Raw genomic sequence first — 16726 nt, 5'->3', positions numbered from 1 at the left:
TTAAGTTGGACCAAATTCGGGTCATATTTCCGAATCAGGACCCAGGTCCCGAATCCGTGACTGGGTTTCCGAAACGGGCCGAGGTTCCGAGTCGGGGCTGAATAGGTTGAGGTTGGGAATGGGGACGGTTTCCGGGTGGAGACAAAGTTAACGTGTCCGAGGGTAGAGGGGAATTGGGGGGGGGGTGACTAGGGTGTGGTTTTCTGAGTCGCGAGTCTGAGTCGCGACCGTGGTTCCGAATAAGGACCACTTTTCTGGATCGCAGCCAAGGTTTCCGAGTAGGGGGTCCAGGTTGCGAATGGGAATCCGATTTCCGAAACGGGACCCAAGTTAGCATATCTGGGTGGGAGGTAGGGGTGGGGTGTGGTTTCTGAGTAGAGTCCGCTGCCCGAAATGGGACCACATTTCTGAAACGTGAATTGGGGTCGCTTTTCCGAATCAGGATCGGGATTTCCGAATAGGGACCGTGGTTTGCCTCGGTTTCCGAATCGGGACCGTGGTTCCGAATCGGGACCGCGATTCCGAATCGGGACCGCGATTCCGAATCGGGACCGCGGTTTCCGTCCGAATCGGGATCGCATTTCCAAATTGGAACCACGGTTCAGAATCGCAGCTGAGGTTCCAAGTAGGTGTCCAAGTTGCGAATTGGAATCGAGTTCTCGAAACGGGACAAAGTTAGTAGGGAGGTGGGCACAAATCGGGGCATAGTTTCTGAGTGGGAACTGGGGTCGGAAACGGGACTGCCTTTCCCGATTGGGACCACGTTTCTGAATCGCAGGGCCCAAATCCGTGGACGTGGGACTAGGAAGCGGGTTTCCTAATTGGGACAAAGTTAGGTTACAGAGGCTGGGGTCGGCCGGGGGGGGGGGGTTGTGTGTGTGTGTGTATCAGGGTGTGGTCAGGGCTCCGAAAAGGGCAAAGTTTGGGTATCAAGACTGGGAGCGAGTCACGGTCTTGTTTCTGAGTCAGAGTTAGGGGTTCAAATTGGGACCAGGTTTCTCAGTCGGGAATCTGGATTAGTTCAGGTTCTGAGAGTCCGGACCCCGGAGTTAGAGTAGTTTTGGGGTCTGACTTCGGCCTGGGCGCGGTTCTGAGTCGATTGTCTGAGTTGAGAACAGGGGTGGGGTCAGGGGGTGGGGCCCAAACCGTTATTCAAATGAGGAGGTTGGGTTTCTGTATGTCCACGCCCAGTCCGTGGTGGGTCGGGTTTCTGAGTCCAGGGTTGGGTCTGTGGGGGGGGGGGGAGTGTAGGGCTGAGGGGGCCTGTGAGGGATGGGGTTCAAATTGAGGTTGGGGTTTCCGAATTGGGTGGGGGGCAGTCCTGGGTTTCTGAGTGGAGCCGGGACCCTGACTGAGCTGGAGTTGTGCTGGGCAGAGGTGGGAGTCCAACCGTGGTGGTGTGGGAGTCCGGGTGTCTGGATGGTTGGAGTGGGGTGGTCCAAGTGGCGGGACTGCAGTGTTTGAGCGGGGACTGAGGATCCAGCCTGGTTAGGGATCTCAGCCATGGGGTGAGTTCCCAGGGTGGGGGTGGGAGTGGGGGCTGGGGCATCTGAGTTGGAGAACTGAGTTCCAAGAAGCCCAGGTGAGTTTGGGGTGTGAGTTCCCCGGTTGGGGCTGGGCTCTGAGGTTGGAGTTCTTGAGTTGGGGTTGGGCTCGAGAGGGGAGGGGGGATCGAAAGGGGCGCTGGGGTCTGCAGCAGAGGCCGGAAACTGCTCCCTGTGGGACAAATTGCTTTTTCTGTAAAATGGAGATAAGAATTCCTTCCTGCAGGGCTGTTCCAAGCACGGCCCAGGATTAACTCAGTCACGTAGCAGGCAGCCTCTGGGCTGGAGTAGGCGCCCACAGGCGGCTGCTGCCCCACTCGGCAGTGCCACCCGCACCCCCACACTTGGCCCCCAGTGTTGGAATGCAGGGGGCTTTGTTCTGTTCTTTCGCAGCCTACCCCGCACCCAGCAGAGGCCTCCTCTCTTGCAGTCCCCTTGGAAGGCAGGCAGGCAGGATTAACCAGATTTCTACGGTGTCTCAAATGATCCATTTCTGCACCTGTTTCCCACATTCTCTCTGTCAGGCTCGAGGACGTCTCTGCTTTCTAAACGTGTTGGCTACAAAGGGGGCCATTTGGGGGGGGGGTTGGACGGGCCAGCCAGAGTGGTCTTTGAGGACCTGTGACGCATAGCCAGCCCAGACCTCTGGCCAGGAGGACAGGACAGGAAACCATGGGCCACAGGCCACGTGCTCATGGCTGCTAGACCTGGAGGGCGGGCGCATCTGGTAAACTCCTATAACTCAACTGCTGCTGGCCCGCAGTGGAGGCCACGTGGCACACAGCCGCCCTTGAAGGCAGGGTGGAGCCTCCGTAGGGTTGGGTGCCTTAGGCGGCGGCCATTATGGAAGCAAATGGCCAGCGCCCCCCCCCCCCCATGAATGACTTGAGCCACCAGCAAGCATTCCAGGAGGCCACCAAGCTCCTTGGTTTTCTTAAGAGAGACAGTGCACGATCTGATGTGTGTACACATTGTGTGCTCCGGGCCACAACTGGCCCTGTGGGGAGGACACGCAAGAGCGTCCCCCTCCTCAGCCCTGGGCTGGAGCCCCATCCCCGGAGTCGGCAGCACAAACTTAAACAGAAAACCAGTCCCCGTTAAACAAAACGACAAAACGGCAGGTTGGCCAGGCTTCTTAACAGCAGGAACGGCAGGGACTCGCGATTGCCCACCACCCGCAGCGCCTGCCTTGCCCGTCTGCCTGGTCTTGGGGATCCCTGAGCACCTCATTGTTCTGGCCGTGCGGCGCCCATCGCCCAGATTGGCGGTATTAGGAGTCAGCAGAGCAATTTTAGGGCCCCTTTCAGGGAGAAGGCCCAGAGCCTCTCTGCAGCGTTACCCCCTTGGGTGTTTTTAACCCGGTGGGTTTCTCAGGAAAGCATGGCGGGTGGGGGGTCGGCTCGGCAGGGCCCACCCCCCAAAAAAACTCCACCCGCTGCCCTGCTTGGGGGCGGGGGTTGGAGGGCGGGGTGCGCTTCGCCTGCGCCCAGGTCACCGGGAAACCCCGTGGCGCCAGGGCCGCCATGGGCGCTGCCGCGGGGTGCACGCACGCACGCGTACACGTACACGCACGCAGCCTGGTGTGGCCGCGATGGCGATGGCGGCGGAGGAAGCAGCCTGCGAGGAGACATTCCTTTCCCGGCCGTGGGGGTGGGGAGGCGCGGGGCCCAGAAGTTGGTTTTTTCCAGATCCGTAAATTCAAACAGGCCTCCCTCTCTTCCGGCCTCGGCGGTGGAGGGAGTTTAAAGTGTGGGGGGGAGGGGGAAGCCGGACGAACCGCGGACTAGCCTCCCTAGCAGCAGGGGCGGGGGACCCCATGTGGGCACAGCATCTCCGCATGGCGGCGAGAAGGCAGGGAAGGCGTTTGAAGAACCCCCCTCCCCATGGCTAAAGTCTTAGGGTCCAAAGACAACACACTCCTCTTTCCCAGTTGGAGCCAGGGTCCTTGGGGCCCTGGTGGCCTTGGGGAAGCCCCGCAGGGCCTGAGGCAGGGAGGATGACCTGGACAGGCAGCTGCGGGAGTAGGGAGGAGGCATCATAAATCCTTCAGGGGCTACAGGCTCCAGCAGGAACCTGGCCATGATCCCCCTTGCCCCGGGCAGCAAGGATGGGCCCAGTGATTGGAAACAGCCTGCACTGATAAGGGGGAGGGAGGGGGTCACGTAAGCACACACGCCCTGCAGGGCCCAGATGAGCAGGCCCCAGGACAGGCACCTCTGAGGGGCACTTTGCCGCCAGGTCTGCAGTCTGCCTACATGGTGTGGGCACTGTGGAGTTGAGAGAGGGAGGTGTGCCCAGGCGTGGTGTCAGCAGACATCCCTGAACCCTGCAGGCACCTCCTGCCACATCTCTTCCTGGCCCTCTGGTCACTCACAGTCCACTTCCTTGCTTGCTACCTACCCACCCCACCACAGCAGGGAGATCCCAGGAGAACATACATAGTCAGTCCCCTGAGCCCTTTCCCCCTGGGGGTAGCACCGTGTCTGCAGTGGGGACAAACACAAGTGTCCCCTTACTGGGAGCCCATTCTGAGATTGGCCTGCCCTCTTGGTCCCCTTCTGCAACAGGCCTCTCACATGGACACTGGGCTGGACCCGATCATGTCCTTGAAATAGACTGGCCCAGGGTCCACAGGGTGCATCAGGGCAGTGAGGGGCAGGGGCTGGGCAAGGACCTTGATCACAGCTATAGAATGTCCTTGTCTGTGGAACTGCCCTCCCGTACCCCCCCTTGTGCAGTCCAGCGGGATCAGTAGCAGATATTGAGCTGATGGACCTACTTCTGTTAATTGGACTGATTAATGGCCCGTGCTGGGGGCAAGCACTGTGGCTGTCCTGTATCCCACTGGTACTGTGGGCAGAGGTGTACTACCACTGGGGGAGCAGTGAGTGCCATCCAGAAGAGGGCCTTGAGCATGTCTGGGCCTGAGTGTGCCAGTGTGTGGTTGCCAGGTAAGAAATGAGGACAGGGGCAGAGGGTGGTTGGAGTGTGGCAAGAACCCCCAACCTGAGACTGGACAGCAAGGAGGGAGGGGACGGCCCTTCACTTGGGAACTCAGTCTCTACAGTCTCTAGGAAGTTGTTCCCTGCAGTGGACCTGTAGAAAGTGTCCTTTGCCCCAGGGCAGATAGACACAGCTCAATAGTCTCCGCGGGCTCTGCATAGGCCACATGGGGGGAGGGGGACAACTACAGCCCGAGCCTAGGGGACTTGGGTGAGGGGCAGTCAAGGGCTGAGGCCTCTTGATCTCAGTCTGAACAGCGGGTGCCCCTTCCTCACCCCCCAGCTGTGTCAGCTGGTTTCCACCTCTTCCCCCCCCCCCCCATGTCTGCGGGCACCCAGAATGAGACACCAAACAGACTCCCCTTCCCCACATGCCCTGCCGAGGCAGTGTGACGTCAGCCTGCACCTCCAAGGGTACTCGACAAGAGGTCCTCATGCACACGTGACCTCCAGGTGAACCCCAGAGTACCAGGAGAGGCTAGCTGGGGGCTCAGAGAACAGCTCTGGTGGGGGGGCGTGCTGTACAGCTAGCACCACAAAGGGTCCCACATACTCAGCAGCTCCAGTGGACACACACTAACAGGCACACATGCATGCACACCGATACAGACTCACTGATGCAGATGTGGGCACACACTTGCACACTAGATCACTCGTGGACACATGCTGACACTGAAACAGACACTCACACGTGCACACATGGATAGTCACAGTGATTTAGAAACACACTGACACAGGCACTTGTGCACAGATTCCCACATACTTCCCACCGGCAAACACCGAGGCAGACACATGCACACGCGGTTTATAGACACAGATTCACACATACATGCTAACAGACTCGAGCAGATGCAGGCACACACACCAAGTCACAAACGTGTACACTCATGGATCATGCAGACAAAACATGTATACACTTAATGGTTGATACATGGCTCCCATTCTAGCTCAGGGCTGGGTGAAGCAGGGGGATTCCCTAGGGGCCAGTGGCCCAGCTCCCCTTTTCTCCAAGGCTTCTCCCCTCCTTTGGTCCTGCTCCTCCCAAGGCCACAGAAAGGCCTTAGCGCTTCGGCCCCAGCCTGCCAGTGAGGTCCAGGCTAGGGGGCCCACCTGCGGGGCAGCAGCTGATTGCTGCTTCAAAGCGGTTGGGCCTCAGGGAGTCAAAGGCATGGGGGCGCCACCTGCAAGCCAGCTGCTCCCCAAGGTCTCTGGCCAGATGTGCGGAAGGTGGGTGGGTGCAGACTCCCTGACCTCCAGTGATAAACAAGCCCCTTGCCCAATGGGCAGTGGTGGTCACATGGTCTGTAAGGAGAGGCTGCCATCAACCCTAAGATGTGCTGCCTGCCCTCCAGGGGTTCACAGTGGGGGAGGGGGGTTGGCTAACAGGCTACTGCTGCTAGGACCCGCTCTGCTGTGGATGAGGGACCCTGGTCAGCAGCCTGAGTTTGGGGGCCTGGGCCCCTTTCTGCAGAGGCCATGCTGAGTGGCCCCTCCGTGGGGTTTTCCCCACCAGCCCTGGGGGGTGGGCGGAAGGGGCACGACACAGATTCTGGTCCTCAGCCAAGCAGAGCAAACATGCCATGAGGAGGAGCCCCGTCCCCCTCTTACCCTATCCCTCGCAAATAAGGGACAAAGACAGGGAGGTGCTGCAGCTGGCTGACCCCAGGCGGGCAGTACATAGTCCTGCCCACTCCCACAGTTACGGGACATCCATCTGTGTCTGTGGGACACTGTCCATTTGTGTGCCGCCCAGCTAGGTCCAGGAGGGTGGGGTGGGCGTCAGGGAGAAACTGCCAGTTGTCTTAGCCTCTGAACTAGCTGCTTCTTGAAGGCCCCTGAGAGGAGGCCCCTCACATTGCCACCCTGCCAGGGATATGTGCCCTGAGGCATCCCTTAGCCTGCCCTGGAGTCTCCCAGCCCCCCACCAACTCCAGCTGTCCCCTAGGGACGGGGAGCAGGGTCTGAGTGGGGACACAGTGGGTAGGGGATTTGTCACCCTGGTGCCGGCAGCCGGGCGTGCGGTCAGGTTACAGCAGCTGTCCCCGATGGAACATGCTGCCCGGAGAGGAAGGGGCTGTTCTGGGCGCTCGGGGAATATGCATGGGGGTGGGGGCTGCTTCAGACAATGGCGGGTCTTGGCTGTGGCAGGCTGATGGGCAGTGCCCGTGCCCTGGAGGATTCTGGGGCCGGCTGGTAAGGGGGCGGCACAGTAAGCTGGGTCCCCACAAGCTCCTAGCTGTTCAGAAGGTAGATGTCTATACCCATGGAGTTCCTATGTCCTGGCTCCACCAGAAAACTGTAAATGAACCTCATGCACACCCCCGCCCCCTGTGTCTAACGCGACAGGAAGCCTGGTCTTTGTCCCCAGGAGCTGCCTGGTGTTTCAAACTGCCAACCATGTGGATCACAGCCCAGCACATCACGTGACACATGTCACCTGGGCTTTCAGAAACCGTGGCTAACGGACCGCCCCGGGGCTGTGCTCCCCCCACGGTCCCTGTGCTGTTTGTCCAAGGTCTCTGGGCTCCCACTCTGGGTAGGTAGAGACCTAGACAAGTCTTGAGATTTAGCACTTCACCTTTTGGTATGGCCGGTCCAAGGGCAAGAGAGCAGGCGGACTTTGGAGTGGAGAGATGGGGAGTGCACCCCACTTACTGGCTCCTAAGTCCCCCCCCCTTAGTTCCCCAAGTCGACCATCATGGGACACAATGCTGGCCCCTGTCGGCCTGGCCTCGGATCACAGGAAGCGAACCTGCTTTTCCAGAGAGAGGTGGCACTCACACTCTGCCCCAGGTCTCACTAACAAAGGGCTTTTCCACCCACTCCCCTCCTAACCCCACCGACCTCCCTCCCTGGCCTGGCCAGAAATTCAGTGATCCAGGGCCCCTCAGCTCCAAAACTCCGGGGGCGGGGGTGTACAGTGGCCTAATTATGAGCACTTGTAAGCTCTGGGGTACAGCACCCCAGGGACCTCAGAAAGCAAAGGTATCACCCCAGGGGGCCCGTCCCTCCCACCCACCTTGGTGGGGAGCGGAGCTAAAGGACTGGTTGTGAGCAGGGATGGCCAGGGGTTAAAGCCCAAGGCCACTGGGCGTGGCTGTCTGGTGGCGGGACAGGGGGATGGAATGTTGTGTGTTGACTATCAGCCAGCAGCCGGTTTGTGACAAGGATGGGGCCTCCAGCTTTACAAGACCCCACCACAGGGAGGAAGGGAGGGACGAGAACTGGGTACAAGGTACATGGGGGCCGGCTGGCCGGGAATGCACGGCTGCGTGGGAACGTGTGCCCGCCCACAGCAGAGCCTTGCACACACAGCTCCATTTTGGGCAGTTTCTTATCAGACCCTGAGCAGAAACCAGACCAGACCAGTCCCCGCCCCTGGGGAGGCGGGCTGCGCACCAGGCGAGGGTCCCTAGTGCCCCTGCTTGCTCTTGGTTTAAGGTGTCAACAGCGAGTGAGGGGCATCGTGCTGGGCTCTTGAGACAACACTGGGACAGAGACTTGGGACAAAGGTCCCAAACTGAAGACAGTGAGACCCAGGCCAAATCTAGGGCTCCCATGAGGGACGGCTGCTGGACCTCGGCCCGGCAGGAAATGCAGCCGCCAGCCCATGCCCACCCTCTGAGTTAGTCGAGCCAGTCCCCACGTTGATGTGAACAAGTGTACAGAAGCCATGCTCTGTTGCTTGGCTCTGAAAGAGACAGGCTAGGCCCCACAGCCTGCCCACTGCCACACCATCTGTGCCAGAGTGACCACAGGGCCTCCCCAGCCCAAACTCAGGCCCCTTCCACTCTGACTGCCCTGTGGCCCACGTATGACAGTGCATGATCCCCTGGCACCATCAGGAAGGGCCAGCCAAGGGCTAGAAAAGCACTTCCTGTTGGGTGGTATGTTGGCAGGGGTCCTCAAACACTCCTGGGACCCCTCCAGCCATGGTGAAGGTGGCGCAGGACTGCCTGGGTGGCAGGGGCAGCACCGAGAGTGGGGCCACCAGCATGTCCCACGTGGCGCCTGGCTAGCAGGCCCACCCATGCTCTGGGGGGAGGTCTGAGTGGCAGGCACGGGGACCACGTGTCCTGCGCAGCTGCCCTTCCTCTTCCTCGTCAGCCTGGGCCCACGGTGCTGGGCCAGCTATGACTTGGGATGGCCAGTTCAGGGCGGACAGACAGCAGGCGGGTGCCACCCAAGAGGCAAGGAGAGGAGGAGGAGTGGCAGCCTGAGCCCCAGAAGGGAAGCCTGGGGGCTTCGGGCAGTAACCCTTCCTAGAGCTACAGAGCAGCCTGCGGGTGACTGCAGAGAGCAATTAAGACAGCCCCTTCCCTCACAGCCCCCACGAAGGCATCTGAGCAGTGGGTTGCTGCGGGGTGGGGGGTTTGGAAACCTCCCTTAGAGTAACAGCTATCAGAGTAATGAAGACAAACAGTGGCTGTGCATGTTTCTGGGGCCCGGGCCCGGAGGAGGCTTGCTCATGCAGCTCTGATAACAACAGCACCAATGATTTCATCGAGAACACCTCCACCCCACGGGGGCCTGCGGGGCTCCTTGGGACGTGCGCCCATTAGAACCAGAGACGGGCTTCACGCATGGCCCCTGATTGCCTTGGGAAGTGGGTCTGAAAAGAAAAACAATGGGCTGATGAAAAAAAAATAGAGAGCGGGCTCCATCCGGCCTGCAGTCACGCTCCGCACGCCGCAGCGGGGGGCAGTCCGGGGCGCCTGCCACACCGGGATGGGCAGGACTGGGAGCCTGTTCTCCAGGTTGAACCCGCCTTGGGCTGACCAGCCTTGTTCAGCCCTGGACACTGGCCTTGGGGCTGATCCCTGCTGCTCTCACTGCTGGAGGCCACGTCCACATGTTGTGCAGGCCCCCGACCCCCCATGGGCCTTTGTTTGCAGCCTGGGCCACGCTGCTGCCCCCCCTCTGGTGGGGGAGGGGGGTTGTGTCGCAGTGTCCTTCTCAGTCACTGCCTCCTTTAATGGTTAATGACTGGGAGCTGCCAAGGGACAGCACAGTGCAAGGGTTAATCACTGCGGCCTTGGCGCCTTCCCATCCCCCACGGCCTTGGCTTCGCAGAGCCAGAGCCCTGAGCTGGGGCCTCAGGAAATGAGGGGCTGCCTGGTCACAGCTCACAGGTGTTCTCCTCCCCCGCCCGCAGTCACGTCCACAGAGCCCCGAGCCTGCCCTTCTCAGCACGAGCGGCACAGTGTGGGCTCGCAGCCGCCGTAGCAGGGTGTTCCTGGCAGCCTGCGAGCCTGCTGCCTCTGTCACTGAGCCGGGGTGTCCCCAGCACTGGCAGTCACACTGGGATCGCGCACCCACAGCTGACCACAGAGCAGACGGCGCACGCCACCCACCCACCCATCCGGGGACAGTGCCCGGCCACCCTGTGCAGTGCTCATGGCATCCTGGGAGTCCAGCCCTGGCTCTGCCGCGTGCTATGGGCGCAAGCAACCCCGTGCAGTGCTACATCACAGCCTCACGTGTGCTTGTGGCAGCACAGCCGCCTGGCTCCGGCCCCACCCAGGGCAGTAGTCCTCCAGCAGTGATGTCTCCCAAACTCCTGCCAGGCTCGTGAACCACCCACCCGGGCTGTGCCAGTGCTGCACTGCAAAAGCTCACCTAGGGGCAGCATGGCCAGTCCAGGCAATGTGGGGGGACCCTACCCTGGGGTCCAACAGTGCAGGGGGATGTGAGTGCACCCACCTTGGCGCCTGTGAGGTGTGTCCATGTGTGTGTGAGGCTGGGGTGGGGTGTGCAGCTGGGTCGCTCTGGGATTCTGTTGAGCTGCTCAGGACTCACTTTTGATTGAGGGACTCCGGAGGAACCTCCTCCCCCGCCAAAAAAGTACTGTCAGTGAAGACAGGTGACTTGGAAAGGAGTCTATGAGCCTGCTGCCACCCCTAGTGTAGGGGGCAGAACAGCGGGCTGGCTGCTCACTGAAAGCTCAGCAGTTCAAACCCTGTTGTACCTACCCCTCCCCATCCCACAGGGTGACTGTGCTTGGGGTCTCCTCAGTGGCAGGGGGTTGGCTCTTGTGACTCTGGAGGAGTGTGTTCACACCTAGTTGACATGTCTGTCTGTGTAACCATGCGTCTCTGGGACAGCTTGGGGGGTCGACTTGCACAGCCTGGGCTTTGGCAAGCACAGAGACGGGGAACTAACTCCACGTGTTCCGCACCGGGCTTGCTGCTGGGTCTGGCGCCCCCCCCCCTCACTTCAGCGCACTCGGTGGGTGCTGGGTCGGTGGAAAAAGGCAGCCTCTAACAAGATGAACTGCCCCACAGCGGCCACCATAGCCACTAAAGCACAGGAGTGAGGGTGACCGGCCTGTCCTGTCTCCAGGGCCCCCTCAGCTGCTCCCGCCCGCTGGGCGCCTGCCTGGCCCTGAGGAGGCCGGCCTACCGGAGGTGGAGGGAGGCCAGGCAGGCGCCTGGACCTGAGACAAAGGGGCCTTAGACTCGGACCTTGAGTCCTGCAGGGGTTCCCCGAGACAGGGACATGGCTGCCTCGGGACACCTCCAGGAGAGCCCTGGGGTCAGGCACCTTTGCTGGGGGACTTGCGCAGGTCTGACTCAGTGCTCAAGCCCAGGCCTCTCTGTGGACAGTGTGAGACACACCCAGCCTCACAGGGCGCCTACCACTGCATGTGGCCACCGGGGTTGGCCTGGAGTCCCAGGGCACACACGTGCACACCTGTAATGCATGGGCACAGACACCCACATGTGTGACAACATGCACTTCATGTGAGTACAATTATCACTGCACACATACCCTGCCAGTGTGCGCGCACGCGCGGACACACACTTTCTCTCTCTCTCTCTCACCCTCACCCTCACACGCACAGGCGCACCACGGCTCGAGCCCCTGGGGTGCAGGTTTTGAGCGCGTCCTTGGCCACAGTTCACCAGGCCCCACGCTGAAGAAAGGGCCCAGTGTGTGTAGTGGGGCCGGGGAGCGGGCGGCCCCTCTGCCCACGTCTCTTCGGCCCCAAGACCAACCCACAGCTGGCTATGTGCTCTGCCCGCCAAGCCCAGCAGACGGTTCATCCTGCTTGCACTGTCCACCCAGTCCTGGCCCCCAAGGGACCCCCAAGAGGGACAAAGGGGGGTGAACAGGGAGGGGCAAGCGCTCCTGGGCCTGGCCCAGGCACCCCTACCAGAGGGGCGAGGCATCCCCAGCCCACCTGGAATGAACTACCCCGCCTCCCCAGTGCTCGGGTCCAAGACTAACACGTCCACTCAGGAAGCCCTCGAGTCCTGCCTGAGCCCCCGCAGCCATCCTGCCTGCACGGCTGGACCTGGCTGAAGGGCTGTTGGCAGGCCGACAGCGCCCCCCTGGGCTGAGGCTCCAAGGCTGCCACCTCTCAGTTAAACATTGACAGGAAGGAGGCTGGCCGGCAAGTTCTGAGATGGGCGGGTGACCCACGAGCTGCAGGCGCTCCTTATCTCTGAGCCCCTCTTTCACTGGCTGTGCTAGGGTGTGCCGGGCTTGGGTTTGAGCGCAAGCCTGTCTACCCAAAGGGGGCTCCAACAGATCTCTTAGGCCCCCGCCCCTCCCAACACCCTGCTGCTTGTAGAAGCCACACACAGCCATTGACGACCAGGCCCTCCAGTCCTGGTGCTGCTGAGCTCATAATGGTGGAACCCGGGTTGTGGTCTCGCCCACGGTGGTCTGAGAGGCTTCCCTTCCTGCCCCTTGACCAGCCTGAGCCCCAGGTTAAGGTTCTCATGTGTTCTGGCTAGGGGCAGGCCTGTGGCAGGAAAGGTTGGCCAGCCTCCGCACTGGCCCCTTGGACTTAGCAGCATCGTCCCCCTCTGGCCTCCCTCACCAACACTTTGGCCTGGTGGTGTGAGGGTGGGGCTCTGGGCTTAGTGCAAATTCCTGGACAGGGTGACTCTGGACAAGAAGCAGAGCCCTTCGACGGGAAAGGACCCAGTCACTGCCCCAAACAGGAAGAACCCAGAGGCCTGAGAGGAAGGTCTGCCTTGGGCTGACCTAGGCCGAGCCACCGGGGCAAGGAGGGTGGGAAGGGAGCAAAGGCTCCCAGGGGCCTGACAACGCACCTCCCACTCCCTGACCCCCAGGGTCAGCACTCCTGAGCGCCTGCCTCTAGTGACTGCATGTCTACACCCGCCTTCCCCCCCCCCCCCAACTGGAGTTTCGAGCCAAGATTGCCCCACGACTCCTGCCAGGAGGGCTTCCATCCAGAACTGGACCCCTCAGGACGCAGGCGCTACCACCATTTGTACTGCATGTGCGCCCGCTCCCCTCGTGCCAAGGGCTCCTCACTGGGACCCTCCTGGGGTCCAGCCCAAGGCCTGCCTCCACTGGCCCCAGCCCCCAGTCCTCACCCCAACAATGAGGGCTCTGCGCTGCCATCCTCGGCACACAGTGGCTATGTGGTCTGGGCCCAGAGACCCCTGCGCCTGCCTGCCTCCCAGCATGGGGATGGGAGCGAGACTGGTGGCTGTGGCAGAGGGGCCACGAGGGCCTATGGCAGCTGAGTAGAGGCAAGCATGGCGGCCCACACTAGGTCCCTGTGAACCAGGACAGGCCTGAAGGCACTGATAACCACCACGCGCTCCCACATGGGGGGCTGCTCGGACCCATGAGAAGGCCTTGTGCCTGGTCGCACAGTGCCATGGGGCCACCAACCAGGGGAGCAAGGCTGGGCAGTGGGCAACAGCCATCAGGACGGCTGTACAGAAGGGCCGGCTTGTCAGGAAGGAGCCTGGGCCAGCTCTTGATGTGCTGAGCCGAGGTTGGGAGGCCCCGGGGGTCCGGGCCGCGCAGCTGTGCTGGGGTAGGGGCCAGGGCGTCCGATTCCCAGCCCTGGCCCTTCCTCTGCGTCACCCCGCTCGGAGCCTAATTTGATCAGAACACCTAATCCCCAAGCAGCTACTCAGAGGCCTGGGATGTAGGAGGCTGATTAGGGTCTGGTGGTGACTCACACTGCTTAGCTCAGACCCCCGACGTGTTCCTCAGCTCCACCCGTCCCCGTGCCCCACACCATCAGGGGTGGACAGTGGCCTAGAGGATGGTGTAGCCTCATCCGTCCTTGGCAGGCTCAGACCTGTCCCAGATGAGTTCTCCCTCCAGCTCCTGACCTTAGGCCTGCCTGTTCCCACCCAGGCCTTTAAATCGAGGGCCAGAGGGGGCTTGGGTGGAGGCTCAGGCTCAGACAGGGCAGGCAGGAGGTGGGGGTGATCTGGAGGAAAGCCAGGGCTCCAAGTGCCGGCCCCTTGGCAGAAATTCCACAGGGCCCGGAGGGAGGGAGGGAGAGTCGGAGCTGGGGAGACGCTAATTAACGCGCAGAGCTGGCTTTTCTCACCACTTGACATGCTGTCATGTCATGTCGCAAGAGGACTGGCAGCCACAGGGTTGGGGGGTGGTGGTGGAGAACTCTGGGGGGGCCCATGAGGCCCACCCGCCTGCTCTCATCCGCCCCATCTGTAGTACCCCCACAGAAGCTGGTTTGAGTCTCAGCTGGGGTGCCGCGCACAGCCTCAGCCCTCAGGGCATGGAGACGAGCGCCCCAAATCCTGAGCAGAGGGGAGCCTGAGGGTGGCAGGCAGGCAGCAGGTCCAGAACCATGTTTGGGGCACAAGGATAGGCAGGGATGGGTGGTCCGCACCTCACTTGTGTTAGGGGCTCTCGTGAGCAGAGTCCTGGGGCCCCTTTTGCCCCCAGATCTCAGGTGGTCTGGATATGCGCGGGGACACAGGGAAGAGAATTAACTGCCTGGTAGGGGCCGTGGCATTTCATGGAATGCTGGGCAGCAACCCCCCCCTCCCAGAAAGGGGAGCTTGGTGCAACCCCAGGGACGCTTGGCAATCAAGGCTACTGCCACCCCACCTCCTGGAGCCCACAGGCAGGGAACGAGCATGCCGAGCCAAACGTGTCTGTCTTTATGTTTTCAACTTGGACCTGGCCCTGGCCTTGCGTGGTCACAGGGTCAGCATCAGTAAAGTGCCTGGTTCTCTGTAACTGCTTCTCACCCATCTACACCCTACCCTCAGACCCCCAAACCAACCCTGATCTTAGCTGGGCTGGGCCTGAGTGGTGAGGCCAGGCGTCAGTCACCATGCAGACTCGGCGCTGCGCCTCCCTGCCTCACTGACCCACAGTGCCCAGCAGCCCCTCTCTGGCACACCCTGGGAGCCTGAGTCCTAACCAGCTCTGGATCTGGCCTGCAGAGTCAGTGTGGCCAGCCCCTGCGTCCACAGCAGCCACCTCGCTCAGAGCCCCTCATACACACACTCCTGGGGACCCCTGGGGTCACTGGCCAGGTGAACTGTCATCTGTTGGCACATAGACCAGCTGTGCCTGCCCCTCACCCTGAAGGGACTGCAGGAAACAAAGGCCGCCTGTGTGGAAAGGTGCAGGGGTTCCAGGTGCCATTAGGAGGATCGGGGCTGCACTGTCAGGCATTGGCACCCGGGCCCCCCAGACGCCCCCAAACCTGCAGGCACACTCACTGTGAGACATGGGTAATGGGCGTCAGCAGGGTCTCCCCCTCCAGGTCCACGTCTTCGGTGAAGCTATTGGTTCGCATGAAATGGGCCATGCTCACGTCCAGCAGAGTAGGGCTCTTTCTCACTGTGGGGGCAAAGGGACAGCCCGTCAGGCCTGCAGGTAGCAGGAGGAATGGGTGGCCCTCAGCCCCGAGGTCATGCCTGCCTCCTTCCTGGGCACCCAACATAGCCCCCAAGCCCCAGGACCTCGTGTGCAGGAGGGGTGGAGGGCTGGGGACGAGGCCTTAGCACAGTGGCTGGGGCCATACTGCTCCCAGCCTAGCCTAGCCACCTGGTTCTGTCCTTGCTGCTACGGAGCAGACAGACGGGCCTGGATGCACACAGGAGCCGCTCCAGCCACTCCTTGCACTCAGGGCCGACCGCAGCCATAGGTAAGAGCCGTGTGCCCGGGGGCAGGCACTGAGCTGCTTGCCTGCCCTTCGCACCGTTCCTAGAACCAGCTCCGCCTAGGCACCAAGAAGGGCCTGGCCAGCCCCTGCCATCCTGGCATGGCAGTTGGGGGGGGGGCACCTGGCCAACACTATGCCCCATGTGGATGTGCTTTTCTGCATGCAAAGTTCAAGATAACCCCTCCACACACACCCCGAAGCCCTCAGGCGGGACCGCCAGGAAGCTGGGGGAGCTACCCTGCTGCCCTCATGGCTGCAAGAGGCATGGCCAGGCTGGGTCTCATGTGCAAGGCCGTCCTTCCTCCTCATAATCCACCATGGGGAGATGCTGCCACGGCCATGCTAATTGCACCTGACGGATGGCTTTCCCGTGAAGCTGCAGCTGTTTGGACCCTGCCAGCAAGGTGTGGGCAGGGGAGCTGCTTGGACTTGCCCAATCTTTCGGGTGACCTGTACCTCTCCTCCACCCTTCCTGCTCATCACTGCCAGACTTTGGGTGTTAGAACTATTATCCTGTTAGACAAGGCATGGCCATCTTCACTGTCCAGCCCCTGCTCTTGGAACCTTAGTTACGGAGAAGCTTCAACAAGTCTTGGCGTGGGGTGCCATCAAGTCAGGGCTCACTCAAAGCAACCCCGTCAACAACAGAAGGAAACACTGCCTGGTCCTGGGCCTGAGCCCATTGTCGAGCCCAGTGCCCATCCATCTAGTGGGGGGCCTTCCACTTCTTTGCTGCCCCTCAGCCAAGCGCGATGGCTTTCCCGGACAACACGCCCAAAGTGTCTGAGACCAAGCCTCCCCATCCTGACCTCTAAGGAGCACTCTGACCAAGTCACATCTGTTTGTCTTTGGAAGAAATAAAGCCAGAACACGCCGAATGCAAGGGCAGCAAGACTCCTGGTCACTAACTCTGGACAGGTCATCAGAAAAGATCTAGCACCAGAAAGAGTCATCCTGGTAAAGTAGGGGGTCAGTACAAAACCAGGGACATTGTGTGACGGACTGATGCAGCAGTGGGTTCAGGCACACCCACGACCCTGGGCTGGCAGAGGAGGCAGGCCACCTGTCTATCGTCTGTGTGAAGTTAGCCACGAGACAGCCAATTCTGTGCAACTAATGATAACAGTAAAAGGAGGGCTTGCTATTGTCAAATGACACGCTCTGTTTGGCATTCCGTAGTAAGACAAGTCTCACACATCGCTTTCTAATGCAGACAGGCAGATGCAGGTTGACAACAGGAGGGCGCGCGTACCAGG

At 61.1% G+C, this 16726-nt stretch overlaps 1 protein-coding gene across 3 annotated transcripts in view; it reads right to left on the bottom strand.

Annotated features, from left to right (window-relative positions):
- The window catches only part of KCNQ1 (potassium voltage-gated channel subfamily Q member 1), a 181664-nt gene that overhangs the window by 90230 nt on the left and 74708 nt on the right, over nucleotides 1-16726 (bottom strand). For all 3 annotated transcript variants that reach the window (XM_075545203.1, XM_075545204.1, XM_075545205.1), the window contains one exon: nucleotides 15025-15145. In XM_075545203.1, the coding sequence (XP_075401318.1) occupies nucleotides 15025-15145 (121 nt within the window). The remainder of the gene's footprint in view (nucleotides 1-15024; nucleotides 15146-16726) is intronic.

The sequence above is a fragment of the Tenrec ecaudatus genome, chromosome 4, assembly GCF_050624435.1.
Source record: "Tenrec ecaudatus isolate mTenEca1 chromosome 4, mTenEca1.hap1, whole genome shotgun sequence".
NCBI lineage: Eukaryota > Metazoa > Chordata > Mammalia > Afrosoricida > Tenrecidae > Tenrec > Tenrec ecaudatus.
The sequence above is the reverse complement of the archived record's forward strand: the minus strand, read 5'-3'. Positions and strand labels throughout refer to the sequence as shown.